This window comes from Engraulis encrasicolus, chromosome 8 (assembly GCF_034702125.1).
Source record: "Engraulis encrasicolus isolate BLACKSEA-1 chromosome 8, IST_EnEncr_1.0, whole genome shotgun sequence".
Lineage (NCBI taxonomy): Eukaryota > Metazoa > Chordata > Actinopteri > Clupeiformes > Engraulidae > Engraulis > Engraulis encrasicolus.
In genome coordinates, this window is record NC_085864.1 from 15,836,032 (window position 1) to 15,853,390 (window position 17,359).

General features: G+C 45.6%; 1 protein-coding gene across 1 annotated transcript in view; it reads left to right on the plus strand.

The window, feature by feature from the left end:
* Positions 1 to 17,359, plus strand: part of rpa1 (replication protein A1) — a 62,621-nt gene that overhangs the window by 28,039 nt on the left and 17,223 nt on the right. The window contains exons 13-15 of the mRNA XM_063205053.1: positions 605 to 734; positions 9,599 to 9,775; positions 15,693 to 15,800. Of these exons, the coding sequence (XP_063061123.1) occupies positions 605 to 734; positions 9,599 to 9,775; positions 15,693 to 15,800 (415 nt within the window). The remainder of the gene's footprint in view (positions 1 to 604; positions 735 to 9,598; positions 9,776 to 15,692; positions 15,801 to 17,359) is intronic.

Sequence of the window (17,359 nt, forward strand, 5' to 3'; positions counted from 1 at the left end):
TATAGATCACCGTTTGTTTTTTTTCCAAAGGTACAAAGCAGAGTTTATTTCTAAGGCTGTTTGAAAACATTGAGAAAAACACTGCCTCACTATGTTTGTAGATGGGCTTTTTTGGAAATCGAAAAATACTATTCTTCTTTGTCTTGTATCTAGCGGTTTATTGTAGTAATTTGTTTTTCATCCCACTTGTGAAAAAATAGGCAATGTCTTAAGTTGCATCTGTTTTGTAGAAGTCTTTGTTATGGCACTGGAGATTTAGCTACTTTATTGCTCACTACAGAAAGACATTGCATGCTGCTGACGTTGACTATCCTTGAGTTGTAGTAATGGTGGGGTGGGAGAGGCAAAGTCAACCACAGTCAATAGCAAAGATGCTATCTATCAAGAAACCAAATTGGCAAAACTGTTGGTGTCGATGCACATCTGTCAGGAGCCGTGCTATTGTAAGGCCAGACTAATCAATGCAGCGAGTAGAGAGGGTTTCGATTAGTGCGATAACCATCCCATATACATGAACACCGGCTTCCAGACAGATAAAGTTGCCTCAGATGAACTGAGAGTTTTCTTTCCCCCCTTCCTCTTTGCTCCTCTTCTGAATCTGCAGGTATGATAAGGATGGCCATACCATGGAAGGCACAACCATGACTGAGGCCCGGGGAGGCGGTGGTGGAGGCAACACCAACTGGAAGACCCTCTCAGACGTCAAGAACGAGCATCTGGGCCACGGAGAGAAGGTATGGAGGAGGGACGAGGCTGTTTCACACAGATGCGCTTGCACGTGTGTACAGTATGTACCGGTACATAAAAATGGAAGAATGTTCATTCACCTTGAAAAATGGCTGTTTAAACTTTCTAGTAGTGTGGAGAAGAGTGGATGTGTTATTAATTCCAACAGATATCAAGCAACATGTGCATCATAGATCACGCATCCGCTCACATCTCATTTAAATGCATTCCTCCCACACAGTTGTACTTGTAAATGAACTGATGTAATCGGCAGACCACATGGCTTACCTTATGAAAGTGGTAAATACAGCCAGACCATGTTGCAGGCTGTCAGTTGGGTACCAGTGTCCTAGCCAGGCTGTGCCCTCCTAGTGACGCAACACCTTACCAGTGTCCTGCATTAAGCGCCCCCAGAGCCATCTAATACAGAGTTATGTCATTCCCATAGACCTCTATGGACCAATCTTTCCACAGCAATGGCGGCTCTCATGGAGCCTCACGGAGCGTTAACATGGAAATCCCCATTGACTTTAGTTCTATTAGAAGTTACTTAGTTCTAGGAGGTGGCCGTAGAACACAGAAAATGTGGTAAAGGTAATGTAATTTGTTTGTACTTAATCTTTGTTTGGTATGTGATGGTTCTGTGTTAGTTTCCAACGAATAGAAGTTTACTGTTAAGAAACATTTTAATCTACGCGAATCACATCAGCAACCGACTTCCTGGTCCCCGGTTTGCGCTACTCTGTTATTAGATGGCTCTGAGCGCCCCTAAGGCCCTGCGGTCGTCAGAACTAGTCTGGTAGTTATACTCAACTACAGTCATGGATGCTCACGGATCACTGATTTCCATGATTGGTCTGTTTAAATCTAGAGCAGAATAAAGAAAGAGGAAGGCAGAGTAAGTTGCATATTTTCAGTAAGTTTTATTGGTGGGTCATAGAGCTCAGTGGAGTACAAATGCCACGCTAGGAGGATATTGCATCAGTCGCATGGCTGTGATCACGCACAGGAAGTTCATGTCAAATGGCCAAGGGTTGCTCAGGATATGATCTTGTGTGTTACTCGGAGTTTGTAGCTTTGCTGTCAGCTTTGATTGGCTGTGAAATCCACGCACACTAGAAATGGCAAAAGTCACCAAGAGAGAGTTGAGTTTTTCACAAAGTATTCTGAATGTACAGTGAGACTCGTAACATAATGTACATGCATTAAAAACCTCTACATTTATCCAATAATGACAGAAGATGCCATGCATAACCCTTGATTTTGAAACGCTACATTGCCAGTATTGATGTTTTGCTAAATTTAACATCTGTTTGCTGTTCACCATTTCAAAGCAGTTTGATGTTCACCATTTCAAGGCAGTTTGATAAGTGTCGTTGCTGTTAAAAATGATCAACAATGTTCAAATAAGTTGTCTGGGAACAAAATACACTGTTCTGACATTGTTTGTTTTTGTATGGTTGAAAGAGTCCAAGTAATGTTGAGGGCCTGTCATAACGACAACAAAAAAATTGGTAGGAACACAGTTGTTGCCCCCACAGATTCCATTCAACCAACCTGCTCCCCCAAACATTCCTCAAAAGCACAATTTAACTTGTGCAAAGTTCAAGGTGATTCAAAATTCCATTTTCCACACGAAGACTAAAATGTATTTACTGACCCCTTACGCTCTTTCGTCCTCTTTTACTTTTTTGTCAGAGCATTACTTGGGACAAAAAAAAAGAACCTTATTCTGAGCACGACGGCCAAGGACATAGCAGACACACACGACTTCTCAATGAAAGCATACCTCGCAGCCAAAGAAGACCCCCACTCCCACATACGACAGCGTCTACAGTCGGCCGTTATATTACTGCCGGCTATATTAAAACAGACAAAAACTTTATTAGGCAGTGTCACCTTGTCGCTCCATCTGTGCATCTGTGTGTTCTTCCCTCTCCACTCGGCGTGTCTCTGCTTGGGGTGGGGGAGGTGTGGATGGTGGAGGAGGAGGGGGGAGTAGGGGGATGGAAACGGCAGCACTATTAGAAGACGTGACGACGTTGGAGTTTTTGGAATACCCCAAATTCGTCCGTCGTGTTGGCTGATTCTTATTAGCAATTAACACAGGTGCCCTTCCACCAATAATATCTCTCTCTCTCTCTCTCTCTCTCTCTCTCTCTCTCTCTCTCTCTCTCTCTCTCTCTCTCTCTCTCTCTCTCTCTCTCTCTCTCCCCCCTCCCTATGTTGCTCGCTCGCTCTCTCTCTCTCTCTTTATTTCTGCCCTCCCTATGTTGCTCTATCTCTCTTTCTCTCTTTCCTCCTTCCTATCTCTCTTTCTCAAGTCACATTCCCTGCACTGTGATGAAAGGTAGAGATTACAGTGGAGTCTATTTATTGAGCTTTACAATTGAGTGATTATGGTCCGATAAGCGAAGCAATTAATCTCGCCCGGCTCATCAGCATACCGCGTACAGCTCTCGTTGACACACCTGTGTAAAGCACCCAAACCATAATATGCGCTGTATGAGGCTATGATGAGATCTGAACCCTCCTGAATCGGAACAGACTCGTTCATTGTCTCTGAATTGTCATTTCATTACACCCGTTCACACCCCTATTTTTTGGTAGTCGGTGTTGTGTAATATTTAATCAAAGTAGTAGTCTGCTGAAATTTGCGTAGACTGGCGAGGAGGAGCTGCATCAAAAAAAGACACGCAGACAAAGGGCTTTTGAGGAAGCGCTGAGGTGGGGGATATTAGGCTGCGGAGCAGAAGCAGAATGGAGAACCAAAGCCAGAGCAGTCTTTTGATCAACCCATTGGGGAACACCTGGGTGAAGTGCCCTCATATCAAACAGGAGTGGAGTGCCTGCCATCTTCAACTTTGGGAGAGAGAGAAAGGGAGGGAAGGAGGGACGAAGAGAGAGACTCGCACACCGACAGAAAGAGACGGACAGATGCAGAGACCCCGTTAGCCCGCCAGTAGAAGTGCATTCGAATTCCAGGCCTGGATGTCTAACTCGGAGCAAGTTGTCTCTGTACGTCTGTATGCGTTCTTGTGTTCTGTACGTTTGCCCATGTTTGTTGTCTCACTCAGTCTGCATTGTTTGCCAAAGACATCTCTGCACAATATTTCTCAATCAGAAACCCTGGTTGTCTGATTTGTTGTAGGCATCAGACACAGACTGTATGTATGAGAATGTATTTCCATGCACAAGCATGTTGTGTGCGTGTGTGTTAGTTTGCACACATCTGTGTGTGTTTGCCTCTCTCTGGCTCCAGTGTGCGGTCCCATGATACCCCTGTCTGAGTCTCCAGCCTGGCTCCAGTCTGCACCTCGGCCTCCTAATCGCTACTGTGTTGTCTGGCCAGGCGCGCGCTTTCTCTCTCCCCGGGTTTACCATTACACTGCCAGCACTGGCCCAGCACCCTCCCCAGCATTGCAGGCAGGCAGGCCTCTCGTGACTTCTGGATCCTGGCACACCGCCGCCCGTCTTAATAGCAGTGTGGTCCGACTTGGCTCGGTTCCGTATCGCAACAGCCCGGCTCTGTGGCGCTCCACTGAGCTGGTTCTCCCCTACCTACCCCCTGCTGAGCCCACGCCTGGTGTTTCTGGCCATTTGGTGCCTCACCCGGACTTGTCTCCCAAGAGTCGGGGAGCAGTCACGACTGGGGCGGAAAATGGCAGACGGTGGTTTGCAGTTGGTGGCGAACCATTGATCCAGGCCGCACGTGTGGTCCGCCCACCTAACATGAGAGGGCGGAGAATGCCTAGGGGAAAGCAATAAAGCACATTACAATGGCAGTGAATAGCAGCTGATGGTGAGATGACAAAAGTAATTTACCTCTGCTGTAATACTTCCATGATGCATGTCCAGATTTTTGTCTTGTTGATGAAAAACCAATGCAGAACTAAGCCCCTGCCACTTGGTGAATGTTTTGGGGTATCGCCCTTGAGGTGGGAAATCGTAATGGACAAGATTTTCAGACAGCACACAATACAAAAAGCACATGTACATAAACCACAATTGTGCCTGAAAGTATTGTGCACACCGTACACAAGCTTTGACATGAATTCATATAGGCACACACAGAACCACACACAGCCTTACTCCCACATGTTTCATCTTAGTCGTTCCCCCAGTTCCTCTCGTCTTTCTCAGGGAGGATGTGAGGTCAGGTCTCCGTAGGCACTGCGCTGTTCAAGCCTGTGACAATTAATTGTCCTCTGTCGCAGCGACTCTGTGTCACAAGCTCTTATTTCCACTCCTCCATCCTGCTTGGCTGGAGAACACACACACACACACACACACACACACACACACACACACACCCTAGCTAACCCCGCCTCGCCTCTTCTCTGCCCTGGTCCTGCCTGCCAAGACCCGGCTCGTTGCCTCGCTCGTATCTGTTTTGGCCTAAAGCACAAAGCGAAAGACGATAGCACAGAGAAAAGAAAAACATTGTCAACATTCCGCTCTTGCCTCCTTGCTTTGTCCAGTCACGATGACTTGTAGTCTCAGTAAAACAACAGCAAAAAAAAGAATTAGGATGATTAATTGCTGTCGCTCGGTTTTTAGTTTATTTTGCCCCCTCTCAGAGGCTCAAAACAACATGGTGTGAAGTGTGCCCCTGTGTTTTGTCAAATCAAATTGGTTGTAATTTAGTGGGATATTTCCCTGTCATTACAGAGAGAGCCCTTTTAGTTCTGCATCTTGCCTTCTTGTCATTTAGTACTCCCGTAGGGGTTTTGCTGTTTATTTCTGGGTGACACGCTATCAATTGTCCCCCCTCGTAGAAGTTAATTGGGGTTGAGTTCCCACAGCATACCAAAAGAAACGGTCAGCACTATACCCAAAAAGAAGGACAGAAGGGAGAAGAGGGAGGGGGAAATCAATTATTGTCTGGGAGTGAAGCGGAGAGAAAACATCTCTCGTTATTGTCTGTCTCGTAGTTTTATTTCCTCGAAAAAAAAAACTAGAGGATGCAGCAAAATCCAGAATGTATCTGTGGCGTAATTGTTGGATGTCCAGAGGAGAAACGGTGCGATTCATATGTTGAACAAACTACTAGCCAAACTATGCCAGTTTTGTCTGTGGCCCACCTTCAAAAATGAGATGAAAACATGAATGATTGCAAAACATTGTACAAATTATGAAACAAGTTTCCCCTACTTCCTGCTCGGGGGCATCATAAACGGTGGTCTAAATTACTTGCGCTCTCTTTGTGGAGAAATTCAAATCACAGATTCCATTTTTTTGTGTTCTTCCCCTCTCCTGATACGGGGAAGCGGTAACTAAATTTGATGGGCCTGTGTGCTGTTGACTAACAGTTTCATCAGCCCCACTGATTATGCTTGGTGCCCTTTCACCACCGCACTGCCACTTTCACAGAGCCTCTCAGCAAGATGCAGATTTCACAAACGCATACAAGCCCTGCTCTCCTCTTCCATCTTAGTTTACTCAATGCCGCGGGTCCCGTTTGTGTATGCAGAGTTTATTTTGGTAGAGGGGAAATTCGTGATTTTGATGCACACTGAGACAGAAAGTTGAGCTTGTTTGTCTATTTCTGACCAGTTCATTAACGTTCTTCCTCCCCCAACCCCTTGTTGCCCTCCCAAAAAAAGCCCTCACCTCAGTATTCAGTGGTTGCAGCTCATGTTGAATAATTGAAACGTATGACCTGTGAAAGCCTTACTTATCAATGATTCAGTAAGGGGGACCGTGGTAGGTCCCATGTGGCGAGTTGAGGGTTGGATGAACCTCATGCTAAATAGGCAGCAAGTAGATCTGACCGTTACATTCTTCCGAGTTCAGTTGCCGATATGTTACCACCAGCCCTGTCTCGTCCGACTACAATGAAGATAGGACACAGGTTGTGCTTGTGTTGGAACAGCAGCATCAGGCTACATGCAGTTATTGCATGGGTGGTTTTAAAAAGTCACTGTTAAGACCAGCTTATGGTCATCTAGTTAAGGCATAATGTTCTGCTTGAAGGTCTAAAAAATCCCAGAGTGAAGAAGGACCTCAATATAAAGAATAGAGATCTTGAAACACTGAAGAGATTTATTCTACTATTTGACTGCCTCACTGATATTTCTCTTATTCCTCCTTCATAGTGGTGTACTACTTTGCACTTTTGGCAATGAGCTATTGGTTTTAGCAGCCATTTAATTGATTGAGCAACTAATCATTTTTCCCATCTTAATTCCATGCTTCAATATGCAGTTCCGTAGACACGTCCTGCATTATTCCATCTCCTGCCCCGATTACAAAATGGTCTGTTCTACACAGCAATCCTCTTGTCGTATGGATTCATCAGAGCTCTCTATGGCCAATTCAGCTCAATGGAACTTTGAGCCGAGCAATAATGGTACTTAAATGGCTCTGCTTTCACTGTGAAGGGGCATCATCATCATTGTCATTTCATGCAGATGCTTTTTCCTGGCTTAGGCGCCATGATCACCACAATCGCCCCTTTTTTCACCCTCATTCGATGGACACACTTTTCCAAAACTTCCCTCACTTCGGTTGTCTTGATGATTGTAGCTGTTTGTTATTGATCACGGACAATGGGAAAATGGATTTTACACTGCATCGACCCTCATGTGCTGTGTTACGGCAGCACATAACGTTACTCAGGGGAGCAAACTTTGGCGTCCACACAGTGTTTTATTGTTGGTCAGGCCTATCAGTTATCGGGCAGCAGTTTCCATGTGGTGGTTCTTTGACCAGTGCTAACAGAGACTTCAGCAACATCCCCATTAGAGTCAGAGAAGAGAAGCAATAGCCTCACTTGAATCGGCTCCAAGTCCTTACTCCCACCCTTCTACCCCCCTCCCCTTGCAATGACGATCCCACTGCCTGGAGCTCTATTCGAACTCACTGGAGCCCTTGTACCAGGTCCAGCTATCCCTGGGCCAGCCAGTTGACCTGGATACAACTATTCCTCCCCTCCTTTCCTCTTCTCCCCTCATTTCCTCTCCTCTCCTCTCTCCCCATCTCTTTGTTTGGGTGTAGCCCTTGCAGTTGATTGTCTGTGATCCTGCGATCTGCTCTGTAAGACTGCAGGCCTCTCCTGCAGCATATGGGCCTAGAGCTGTCTGTGGCACAGCAGTATCTCTTTCTCTCTGCATCCCATTTTCTCCATTTCACCCTTTCATCCCACCCTCTCTCACACTCACTCTCTCTCCTCTTTTTCATGCATTCACTCACCAACAGGTTTTTGGCTGAAAATGTTTTTCTCTCACTCCATCATGTCTTCTCTAGCTCATTAACTCATTCACACTCTCTCGTGCTCTCACTTTTGCCAACTACTTTTGCCCACAAACTCCATTCCTCTCTCTCTCTCTCTCTCTCTCTCTCTCTCTCTCTCTCTCTCTCTCTCTCTCTCTCTCTAATGAAGCGGTTCCCCTGCGGCAGGCCCCCGTCGCTGCTGCTGACTTATTGGGGTTTGCTGTGTCTGCACCGCACGACACAACCCAGCATTGCACAGCACCAAATTTCTCCCTTCTGCACCATACCTCTCTACACCTCTCTTCCTCTCTTCTCTCCTCTGCTCTCCTTTCCTCTCTTCTCCTCTCTTCTCTACACCTATCTTCCTTTCCTCTCTCCCCTGCTCTCCTTTCCTCTCCTCTCTACACCTCTCTTCCTTTCCTCTCTCCCCTGCTCTCCTTTCCTCTCCTCTCTACACCTCTCTACACCTCCTCTCTCCTCTGCTCTCCTTTCCTCTCTTCTCTACACCCCTCTTCTCTACACCCCTCTTCTCCTCTCCGTACCCCAGTGTGCCGCTGCATCATCCGCCTCATGCATTCATTTATTCTCGCGCACCGCTCTGTAATCCCCTCCAGGTGCCTCTTGCTATTTTCTGCCCCTGCACCCCCTTCCCGACCCCTCTCTACCTGCCGTCGGATGCTATGTTAAAGGCCTATTTATATTTATGGGGGTTGTGCTCTTTGCATATTGTAGTGGGGGTGGCTGGAGGGGGGCATTGTGACTCAAGTTGCAGGCAATGCTCGACTTGACTTGGCTGCCTTGCATTTTCCAATTTAGACATTGTGAAGGGTTTGATTTGTAGGTTGTGTTGTGTTGGGATGGGTAAGGTAGAGTTGTGTTTTAAGTAGGAGACAGGCCGTGCACAGCTGAGCTTCAATTAACACCGTCTCCTTGGGCAGCGGTTCCTTCCTTTACTCTTCAAACTTGCTGAACAATTGAATTCAAAGAAAGGTACATGTTGTTTGCTTTGTTAATGCCGCTGTACTTTTATAGGTAGTCTTGGACTTTTTTTTTCTCCCCTCCACTGTAAGTCACTGGCTGCTTGCCCGGCTGAGAGAAGAAAAGTTGTATTAGTTTTTTTGTTTTGTTTTGGTCGTGATTCATTACCACAATCCTCTGTCTGCTTGCTCTGCAGAGAATAAGAGTTTTTAGCAGAGCTAAGCAAAGGCACTCAGACACTCAGAAGCCCCCGCTCTCCATTAGCCATCAGCATCAGCAGCACACAACCTGAAATATTTACACACGCCAGTCTGCTAATGACGCTTCCACCAGTCTCCCAAGAAGTTGATGAGCGGGTGGATGGGACTGTGTGTGTGGGGGAGGGGGGTGTAAGTGGGTGTGTTTGCAGTCATGTGCATGCCAGAAGATGACACACACACACACACACACACACACACACACACACACACACAGACCGTGCCCCTTCACTGTCTGGGTTCAGGTGAGGTAATGGAGTGAGACAGAGTTCAGTGAGAGGGGAGGAGTAGTGAGAGGAAAAGATTGCTTCTTTGGCTAGGCCTGTCTTGTTAACCAGTCTCTCTCTCTCTCTCTCGCTCTACCTCTCTCTCGCTCTACCTCTACCTCTCGCTCTCGCTCTCTGCCTCTCTCCCCCCTGCAGCCGGACTACTTCAGTTGCATTGGCACGGTGGTGCACATGCGCAAGGAGAACTGCCTGTACCAGGCCTGCCCCAGCCAGGAGTGCAACAAGAAGGTGGTGGACCAGCAGAACGGCATGTACCGCTGTGAGAAGTGCGACAAGGAGTTCCCCGAGTTCAAGTACCGTCTCATGCTCTCGGTGAGTGACTTTACTAAGGATGACTGACTTTGGCCAACCAACCGAGGAAAACTTGGGGATGGTTTTTCGAAAGGGCCCTATTGACCGATTGACCTGTTTGGGTGTTTCTCTGTTCCTCTTTGTCAATCCCTCTTTCCTTTTCTCTTGTCTTTTTTCAGCATATGCACTTTTCACACACACTGCTATTTTATACAGCTCTGCTCTGTGCCTGCCGTATCAAATCTTTTCTTGGTTTGAAACACAGCTTTTGGCAGCCATTTAGCCAAGGGCCTCACATCCACTGCTGCACGCACGCACACAGGGCGAGAGCTTCTCGCTTCTCATCCAAGGAAGCAAACTTACTCTTTAAGCATGGAAATGTGTGTTACTTACGCACACACACACACACACACACACACACACACACACACACACACACACACACACACACACACACACACACACACACACAGAGCTGCTCACCTCTCAGCCAAGGAACCAAACTTACCCTTTAAGAATGGAAATGTGTGTTTTTCACACACACACACACACACACGCAAGCGGATGCTGCCTCAATTTCGAAGTCTGCCCTTTGCTGACCCGGCCGTGTCTTGATCTCATAATTCCTCTGTAGCCCGTGTCAGCCAATCATCGCAGGTGTCACCAGCTCAGTGTTTCTTTGCCGCTGCTGCCGCCGCCTTTATCACTGGCCTTTTATTCCTTGTCTTTTTTTTTGTTTATGTCCTTTTCGTCCCCCTAGGTAATGTCTTTCGCCACAGTCTTCAGTTGTTTTTTCCTTCCTCTTTAGTGCTCTGTTTTTGACCATGTACATGTTTTGTTTGTTATTATTACCATTTAAGAATAGTCCCATCGTTAAGCTTGTCATCTGTGCTGACCTTTCCATTTAAATCAATGAAGTTGGTCCAGTGCTATTTTTCTGTGCACTTTTTTTTTAAACGATTTACAGTTGGTTGTGTTCGTTACTACAGTTTAGGAATTCTCATGTCGTTAAGCTTATCTCTGCTAACGATTTCATGCAAATTACTAAAGTAGGTATTGTAGGTGGTTTGGTTTTTTGTGAATTACCTTTGACCACATACATTTGTCTGTTCGTTATTACCATTTAGGAATGGTCATGTCGATCCGCTTGTTATCGATGTTGACAATTCCATGCATATGAATGGATGTCTTGCCCAGTAGGTGTTTTCCCTCGCCAGATATCACGCCGGAAGGCCGTCACTGATTGCTCACGTATTTACATCCACCCTTTCTGTTAACATATCAAAAGGCCAAAAAAGATAATCACCATATAGTGTTCAACAGACATGTGGACTCGAGTCCAGTGACTTGGACTCGAGTCTGACTCGAGTCAGCGCGTGTGAAGACTTGCGACTTGAAATTTCAAGATCAGAAAGGACTTGCGACTCGACTCGACTTGCACGCCTTTGACTCGGGACTCGACTTGGACTTGACAGTTGTAACTTTCAATGACTTGGCATGACTTGCCATGTTGGGTCTAAAAAAAAAGTACAAGTCCAACCCTTGTTTTCAGAATGCAACAGCCCGCCCACATTCTTTGTTTGAATCACGTCATTGTCCTAAGCGGTGCTATGCCATTGACGGCCAGATGCGGCCGGACGCGGCTGGCCTGGACGCAGCGACCAGTGGCAACAGTGAAACACCATTTGCGAGTCTCCAGAACAAACATAGCCTACATTTTAAACCATCGCGGAAGTTAATTTATCTCCCTCTCAGTCCCAACTCATTTTGCATTCTTAATAGGGTAGGCTATGGACGTTTGCATTGTGATCAACAAATATTTTCTATCAATGGTGTAGGAAGTGTGTGGTGGGGCGCTGTGATGTGTAACACGCGTATGTAGGCTACACACGTGAAGCTCTCGCTCTCTCGCCCCTCGCTTACGACAGAAATTCAGTGAGAACCAATTGTCTAAATATTTTAGCTAAATGGTGATGGACATTGACCATTGAAACATTAGGCTATTTAAGCAGTTGAAATAAAAAAGCACACACTGCTGACATAACTGAACCACAGGACGTACGCCTATCCGTTTTGCTTTCCCTGTCCTTTATGAATGCGCTTGCCTTCAGCCCCCGAAGGCAGTTCCGCTCCCACACACTATGCTTGCGAGTCAGTCACTTCAAAGTGAAGGTCTTGCGAATAATTTCCACCATCGCGGACAAAACCACGTTATGATGGATATGTGGCGAGGTAAACGTTACGAATATGGCCTGCTTTTAAGTTTCCCCCAACCCAGGATGTGTCCGTAGGCTATGGCTTGATATCCCAGGGCTATATCACGACCACAACTCCACGCGCTGAAAATGCATGTTAAGCTCGCGCTCCTCAGTCTAGAAAGAGTAACCTCTCGGTAACATTCTTTGCATTGACCAGCCACCATCGGTTGAATATTAGAATCATTACAAAAAGACACGTTTATACATGTCTTAGTCTTCCAGCATGCAATCGAAAATCGGCGAGCAGAGAACACTTGGTCTTGCATTCATCAAAAGAGCTCCACCGGTTGCCTACTTTAGATGCTGGGTGAATGGTTCCAAAGGGAAATAATTTAGCCTATAGCCTATTCATGACAGTCTTGCAAAGAGACAAGACAAACGACCAAAATGGTCAAATAATTGGTCAAGGCGCGAGATGAGGAATACTTCATGGCTATTGGAAAAACTTTGAAGAAACTGAGCGCAAGCAACACTGCTTCCCGCGAAGCTTGCGCTTGAGGGCTATAAACAAGCTATGCGCCCCGAACCTCACTGCTTGTTGTTCGATGACTTGAATCGGAACATTTCTAAGGACATCAGGGCTATCTTTGATTCCTGGAATACCGCCTCATCCAGCTGAACGCGCAGAGTAGCAGTGTCCCATGTGTCAAATGGTAAGATAATGCCATACCTGTTCCTTGAAAGTTTTAAAACTCAGCCTTGACACACTATCATGTCAGCCACACCAGTTCAAACGCAATCTTTAATGCAGCCTATCGTGAAGTTTAAATGTAATGCGAGGTAGAGGTTGCAAGCTACTGCTGAGCAGCGCAAGACATGGGCGTGGGTCGGCTCCCGTGGATAAAAAGCATGTTCCCTCTCGCGTGCTGCTCCTGCAGCCCAATCCTTGCGCGCGCGAACCTTGTATCTCGTGATGTCGACACCGCTTTATCTTATGTTTCTCACAGTTCGAACTACATGCTTTGTTATATTTTGGGGGAGTTTGGAGTCGCAATTACCACTGCTTGGAAATAACACGTTAGAGCTACACGACGCCAGCACTGGAGAACTGGGATGTAACCCTGTTTTCCAAATTAACAAAAATCAGGAAACATAGATCCAGAACTTTGTTTGGCTACAATTTATGACCTGGACAGTGAACAGATGGACAGCATACAAGTGCCTTTGTGGGGGAGGAGAGGGCGATTGGGGAGAACAGGGAGACAAGAGCATGGCGCGAGGCGCATATTCGTTCGGGAAAAATGAGAGCGAAATGTTGGATAGGGCATTACTTTTTCCTACACTGTAGAAGCGCAGAACAAGTTTGCCTCGTTGCCATAACTGACATTCTGCAGCGCTATTGACAGCGTGCTGGCGAATAGTCTAGTAGCCTAATATAATGAACAAGACGTGGATTAATGACTGTGCAAACGAAGTTCTAGTTAACTTGGACTGTGTCGCAGTAAAAATGGTTGGTGATGGGCCATTGCGGCGAGAATGTGAGGGGGAAAGCGACAATGCCGATATCAGCTTCAACAATAGTAGAGTAGAGTAGTAGAGTAACTTTATTGATCCCCAGGGGGAAATTCGGGAAATTCATCATTACTTTACCAGGAATTTAATCCAACAAACTAGGCCTACTTTGTCCTCATTTCTTAGCCCATATGGACAAGTGTCTACTAGGCTAAATAGGCCTACTGTTGGCACGTAGCCTACAACAGACTATAGCCTAGTGCTGCACCATGCATGTGCTCATTGGTGGGTTCACAGTTATGACACTGTCAATGCTCAGCTTTTGGTTCACAGATAATGGGATGAAGTGAACATCATGGACCAGCTGAGACAGGGCTGCCTGCTGAGCTGTGCTGTTAACTCATCCTGTCTCACATGTGTAGCCCCACCCCCCATACGCACACCCACACACACACACACACACACACACATACACACACACACACACACATGGCTCAATTTAAAAAAAAAGAAATTGATTACCCCTGCTGTATGTCATATCTTGATGAGAATGGTGAGCTGGTACCTTAGGGAAAATGGCGTCTTTTAAAGCCAAACCAAAATGTTTACATTAGTCGAGTGTTACAGTAAAGAGAGGGGGGGAGGGTGGGTAGCACCTGTAAGACATGAATAGGCTACTACTTTCACCCTTGGCCTTTGTGGGTAAATTCAAACATACTTGTAGTACGCTGAAAGTGTGAATCCGCGTTTTCAGGTCGGAAGTGTAATATGCACCCCTAATGTCTTGACAAAACCTTCCAGCCAAAGCGGTCAGCGGCCCTGCCTGTGCTCCTAGTGAAAAAGTTAACCATAGTCCTGTCCTTAGCGTTATGATGCTTGAGTCTGTATAACTTACAACCTTGACTAGATATGACCGGCCCACCACCAAGACCAGGGTGGAGTAGTGGAATAGGTTTATGCCATCAGATGATGGAACGGACACACACACATACGCACACATTCTTGCAAACAGGACTATTTGCCCACTGGGCAGTAAATATTTGGCATATGGTTGCTCCTTTGTTTAAGTACAAATTCACATGAAATGTATTTTTATGTGAAAAAAAATATGAAATTAAATGTCATTTTACATACACAGCACAAGCAGTAGTTTGGTTTAGACTGATTTCTCAGCAACTGTTTTAGTAATTGTCATCTTTTTACTCAGGTCTCATTATTATACTAATGAATTTATGATCGAAATTGTGATTGCAAATAGAATATCCCTTTGTGACTTGGTAAGGACTTGAAAAAAAATGAGACTTGGACTTGGACTTGACTTGGCTGGGGTACGACTTGGACTTGGACTTGACTTGGTCAGATGTGTCTTGACTTGTGACTTGACTCGGACTTGAGTGGAAAGACTCGAGACTTACTTGTGACTTGCACATTAGTGACTTGGTCACACCTCTGGTGTTCAATATGTTATTGCTCAATTAATTACTATGGCAACTGCTGCAAGCCAGATCAGCGGGGGGGAATTATAAGATGATTACCTTTTGTTTTTGCAAAAGCACTTTTTTAGTGATAGCTTTTCAGTGTCATAAACAAATGTCAGTGATTGGATAAAACCTGACATATATTTCACATTTCAATGAAGTTCACCCCTCCCTCCACTAAATGTTTCTCAATTTCGCCGTTCAATAAGTGCGAGGGGATGGTAAAGCCAGATTACGCCGCCCCTGCCTCTGTCTCACTTTGTCAGTGCCATTCAGTCTGTCGCGATGTATAACTGTACCTCTGACTGAGCTACTTTGACATTGGCATCGAGTCTGACTTTATGTAGCTGTACCTTTCTAGCTCTCCCTCACTGCGATATTGCCATTGAGTCTGACTCGATGTATAACTATACCTCTGTCTGTCACTTAAGCTTTGGCATTGTAGTCTGACGCGATGTATAGCTATACCACAGATACTGACTGTGAGCCTGACACAGTCTTGTCACAACACGTCAGCCTAGACCCAGCGTTGGCCAGAATGTCACAGAAGTACAAGTCTAGAGGTGGCCCTTCGGTGTGTATGATGGATAGTAGCTAGTGTTATTAGACACACACCCGCACAGACGCACACACCTTTCTTTTTTACTTTGTTTGTATGCGTCTCTCTAGCTCTCCAGTTTTGTTTTGTCTGACCCCTTTCATCCCTCCCTGTGGTTTTCTCCCCACCAATCTTGTGCTCCCCCCTACCAGGCTAACATCGCTGACTTTGGTGATAACCAGTGGGTGATGTGCTTTCAAGACACAGCTGAAGCCATTCTGGGACAGAATGCTGCTTACATTGGGCAGCTCAAGGACACGGTTAGTCAATCTTTTTGTGTCTCTTTCTCTCTCTCTCTCTCTCTCTCTCTCTCTCTCTCTCTCTCTCTCTCTCTCTCTCTCTCTCTCTCTCTCTCTCAGTCTCTTTTTCTTCCCCCCCTTCACCCTTCATCCCTCTCTGTCTCAGATAAAAGTGTGGCCAAGGGCTGTGGTCAGGGATGTGGACAGGCCTTGTGAAAGAGAGATACTTCACTGCTCACAACGGCGAAATTAAGCCTCGGCCAGATGACACCGCAACGCGGGTTTTTTTGAATCCGAGTTGCAATTAAGTTGCAACCATACAGCATGTTTCAGTAAAAGATCATGTCCTGATGACAACGACAGTCTTGCTTCAGAATACACATTTCTTTATGTGAAGTTGTTGAGAACAAAGTATTCGCTAATGGTCGTGATCGCCCATACTCTTATCATGCAAATTACCTGTCACGTAGGGACCTTGCACCAGTCTCTGACAGTGCCAGAAAGTTTCATTTTTTTTAAACAGACCCAGCAAATTTTGTTTTCGATCTACAGACATATGCCATGGCTTGTTTAAAAGCTGAAGATCTTAGCTTTTTATTACTAAAAACGATACATTTCTAGCCTCTCCCATTCCGAAGTTATGTCCATTTTAAGCGACGGATAGTTTAACAAAAAAATAGCGTCATTTCCCCCCTTTGTAAAAAGCGAAAGACGGTTTTATTATGCTTTACTCTCCGCAAGCGCGTAGGCCTACATAGCAGGTTCAGAATATCAGAATGTGCAAGCTGCATAATTGAACATTACTAGATGCCACAGAGACAAGTTAGATAAAACAACAGACTGTGCTGAATCATGCTGCTTAGCAGCACCATGCTTCGTGACAAAGTTGCTCCTACAAGAATAAGCTGCAACATGCTGCAACTTCTGGAATATTTTGGAAGACATTAGAACAATCGCCAGGGAGTTTACAGTCTACATAATTGGTTGGCCCTCACGAAGTTGTAAGTCTGATGTCTTTACTCCTTTCATTAGTTAAGTATGATGTTTTGTATGCAGGAGGAGCATGTCAAGTTACTAAAGGAACTTCTTATCCCAACATGTGTACTAGCATTTGCTGCTAGCCGACTTATATTCAAAACCAGCATCGCATAGTTGTTATTTTTCATTATGCTGAAGTGAGTGCTACGTGGGAAAATAGGCTACCAGCTTTGTGGCACCTTGTGTAGCTTGTGGAGTGACTAGAGTAGCGAATCATTGCCATTTAGGCATCTGTTGTTGACGCTTTATGCTGTTTTTTTAATTTGAGAAGTTTAAACTAAGGTGTTGAATACCAATACCGGGCAGGTATTTCTCCCTCCTCTGGAGGCTGCTGCGCGCTCACCGCTTCTCTTTCTGCCCATTACGCCTGTTTCAACTAGTGACATATACATAATATGCATTGCTGATAACTGGGTGCGCAGTTAAAAGATAATATGAAGCTTTGCTTCGTGTTTGTCAGTTTTTTTTTTTTTTTTTTTTTTTTAAGATTTTGAACACGAGTGACCCACACTGGGCAGTTTGAAACGTAAAATATTGACGTG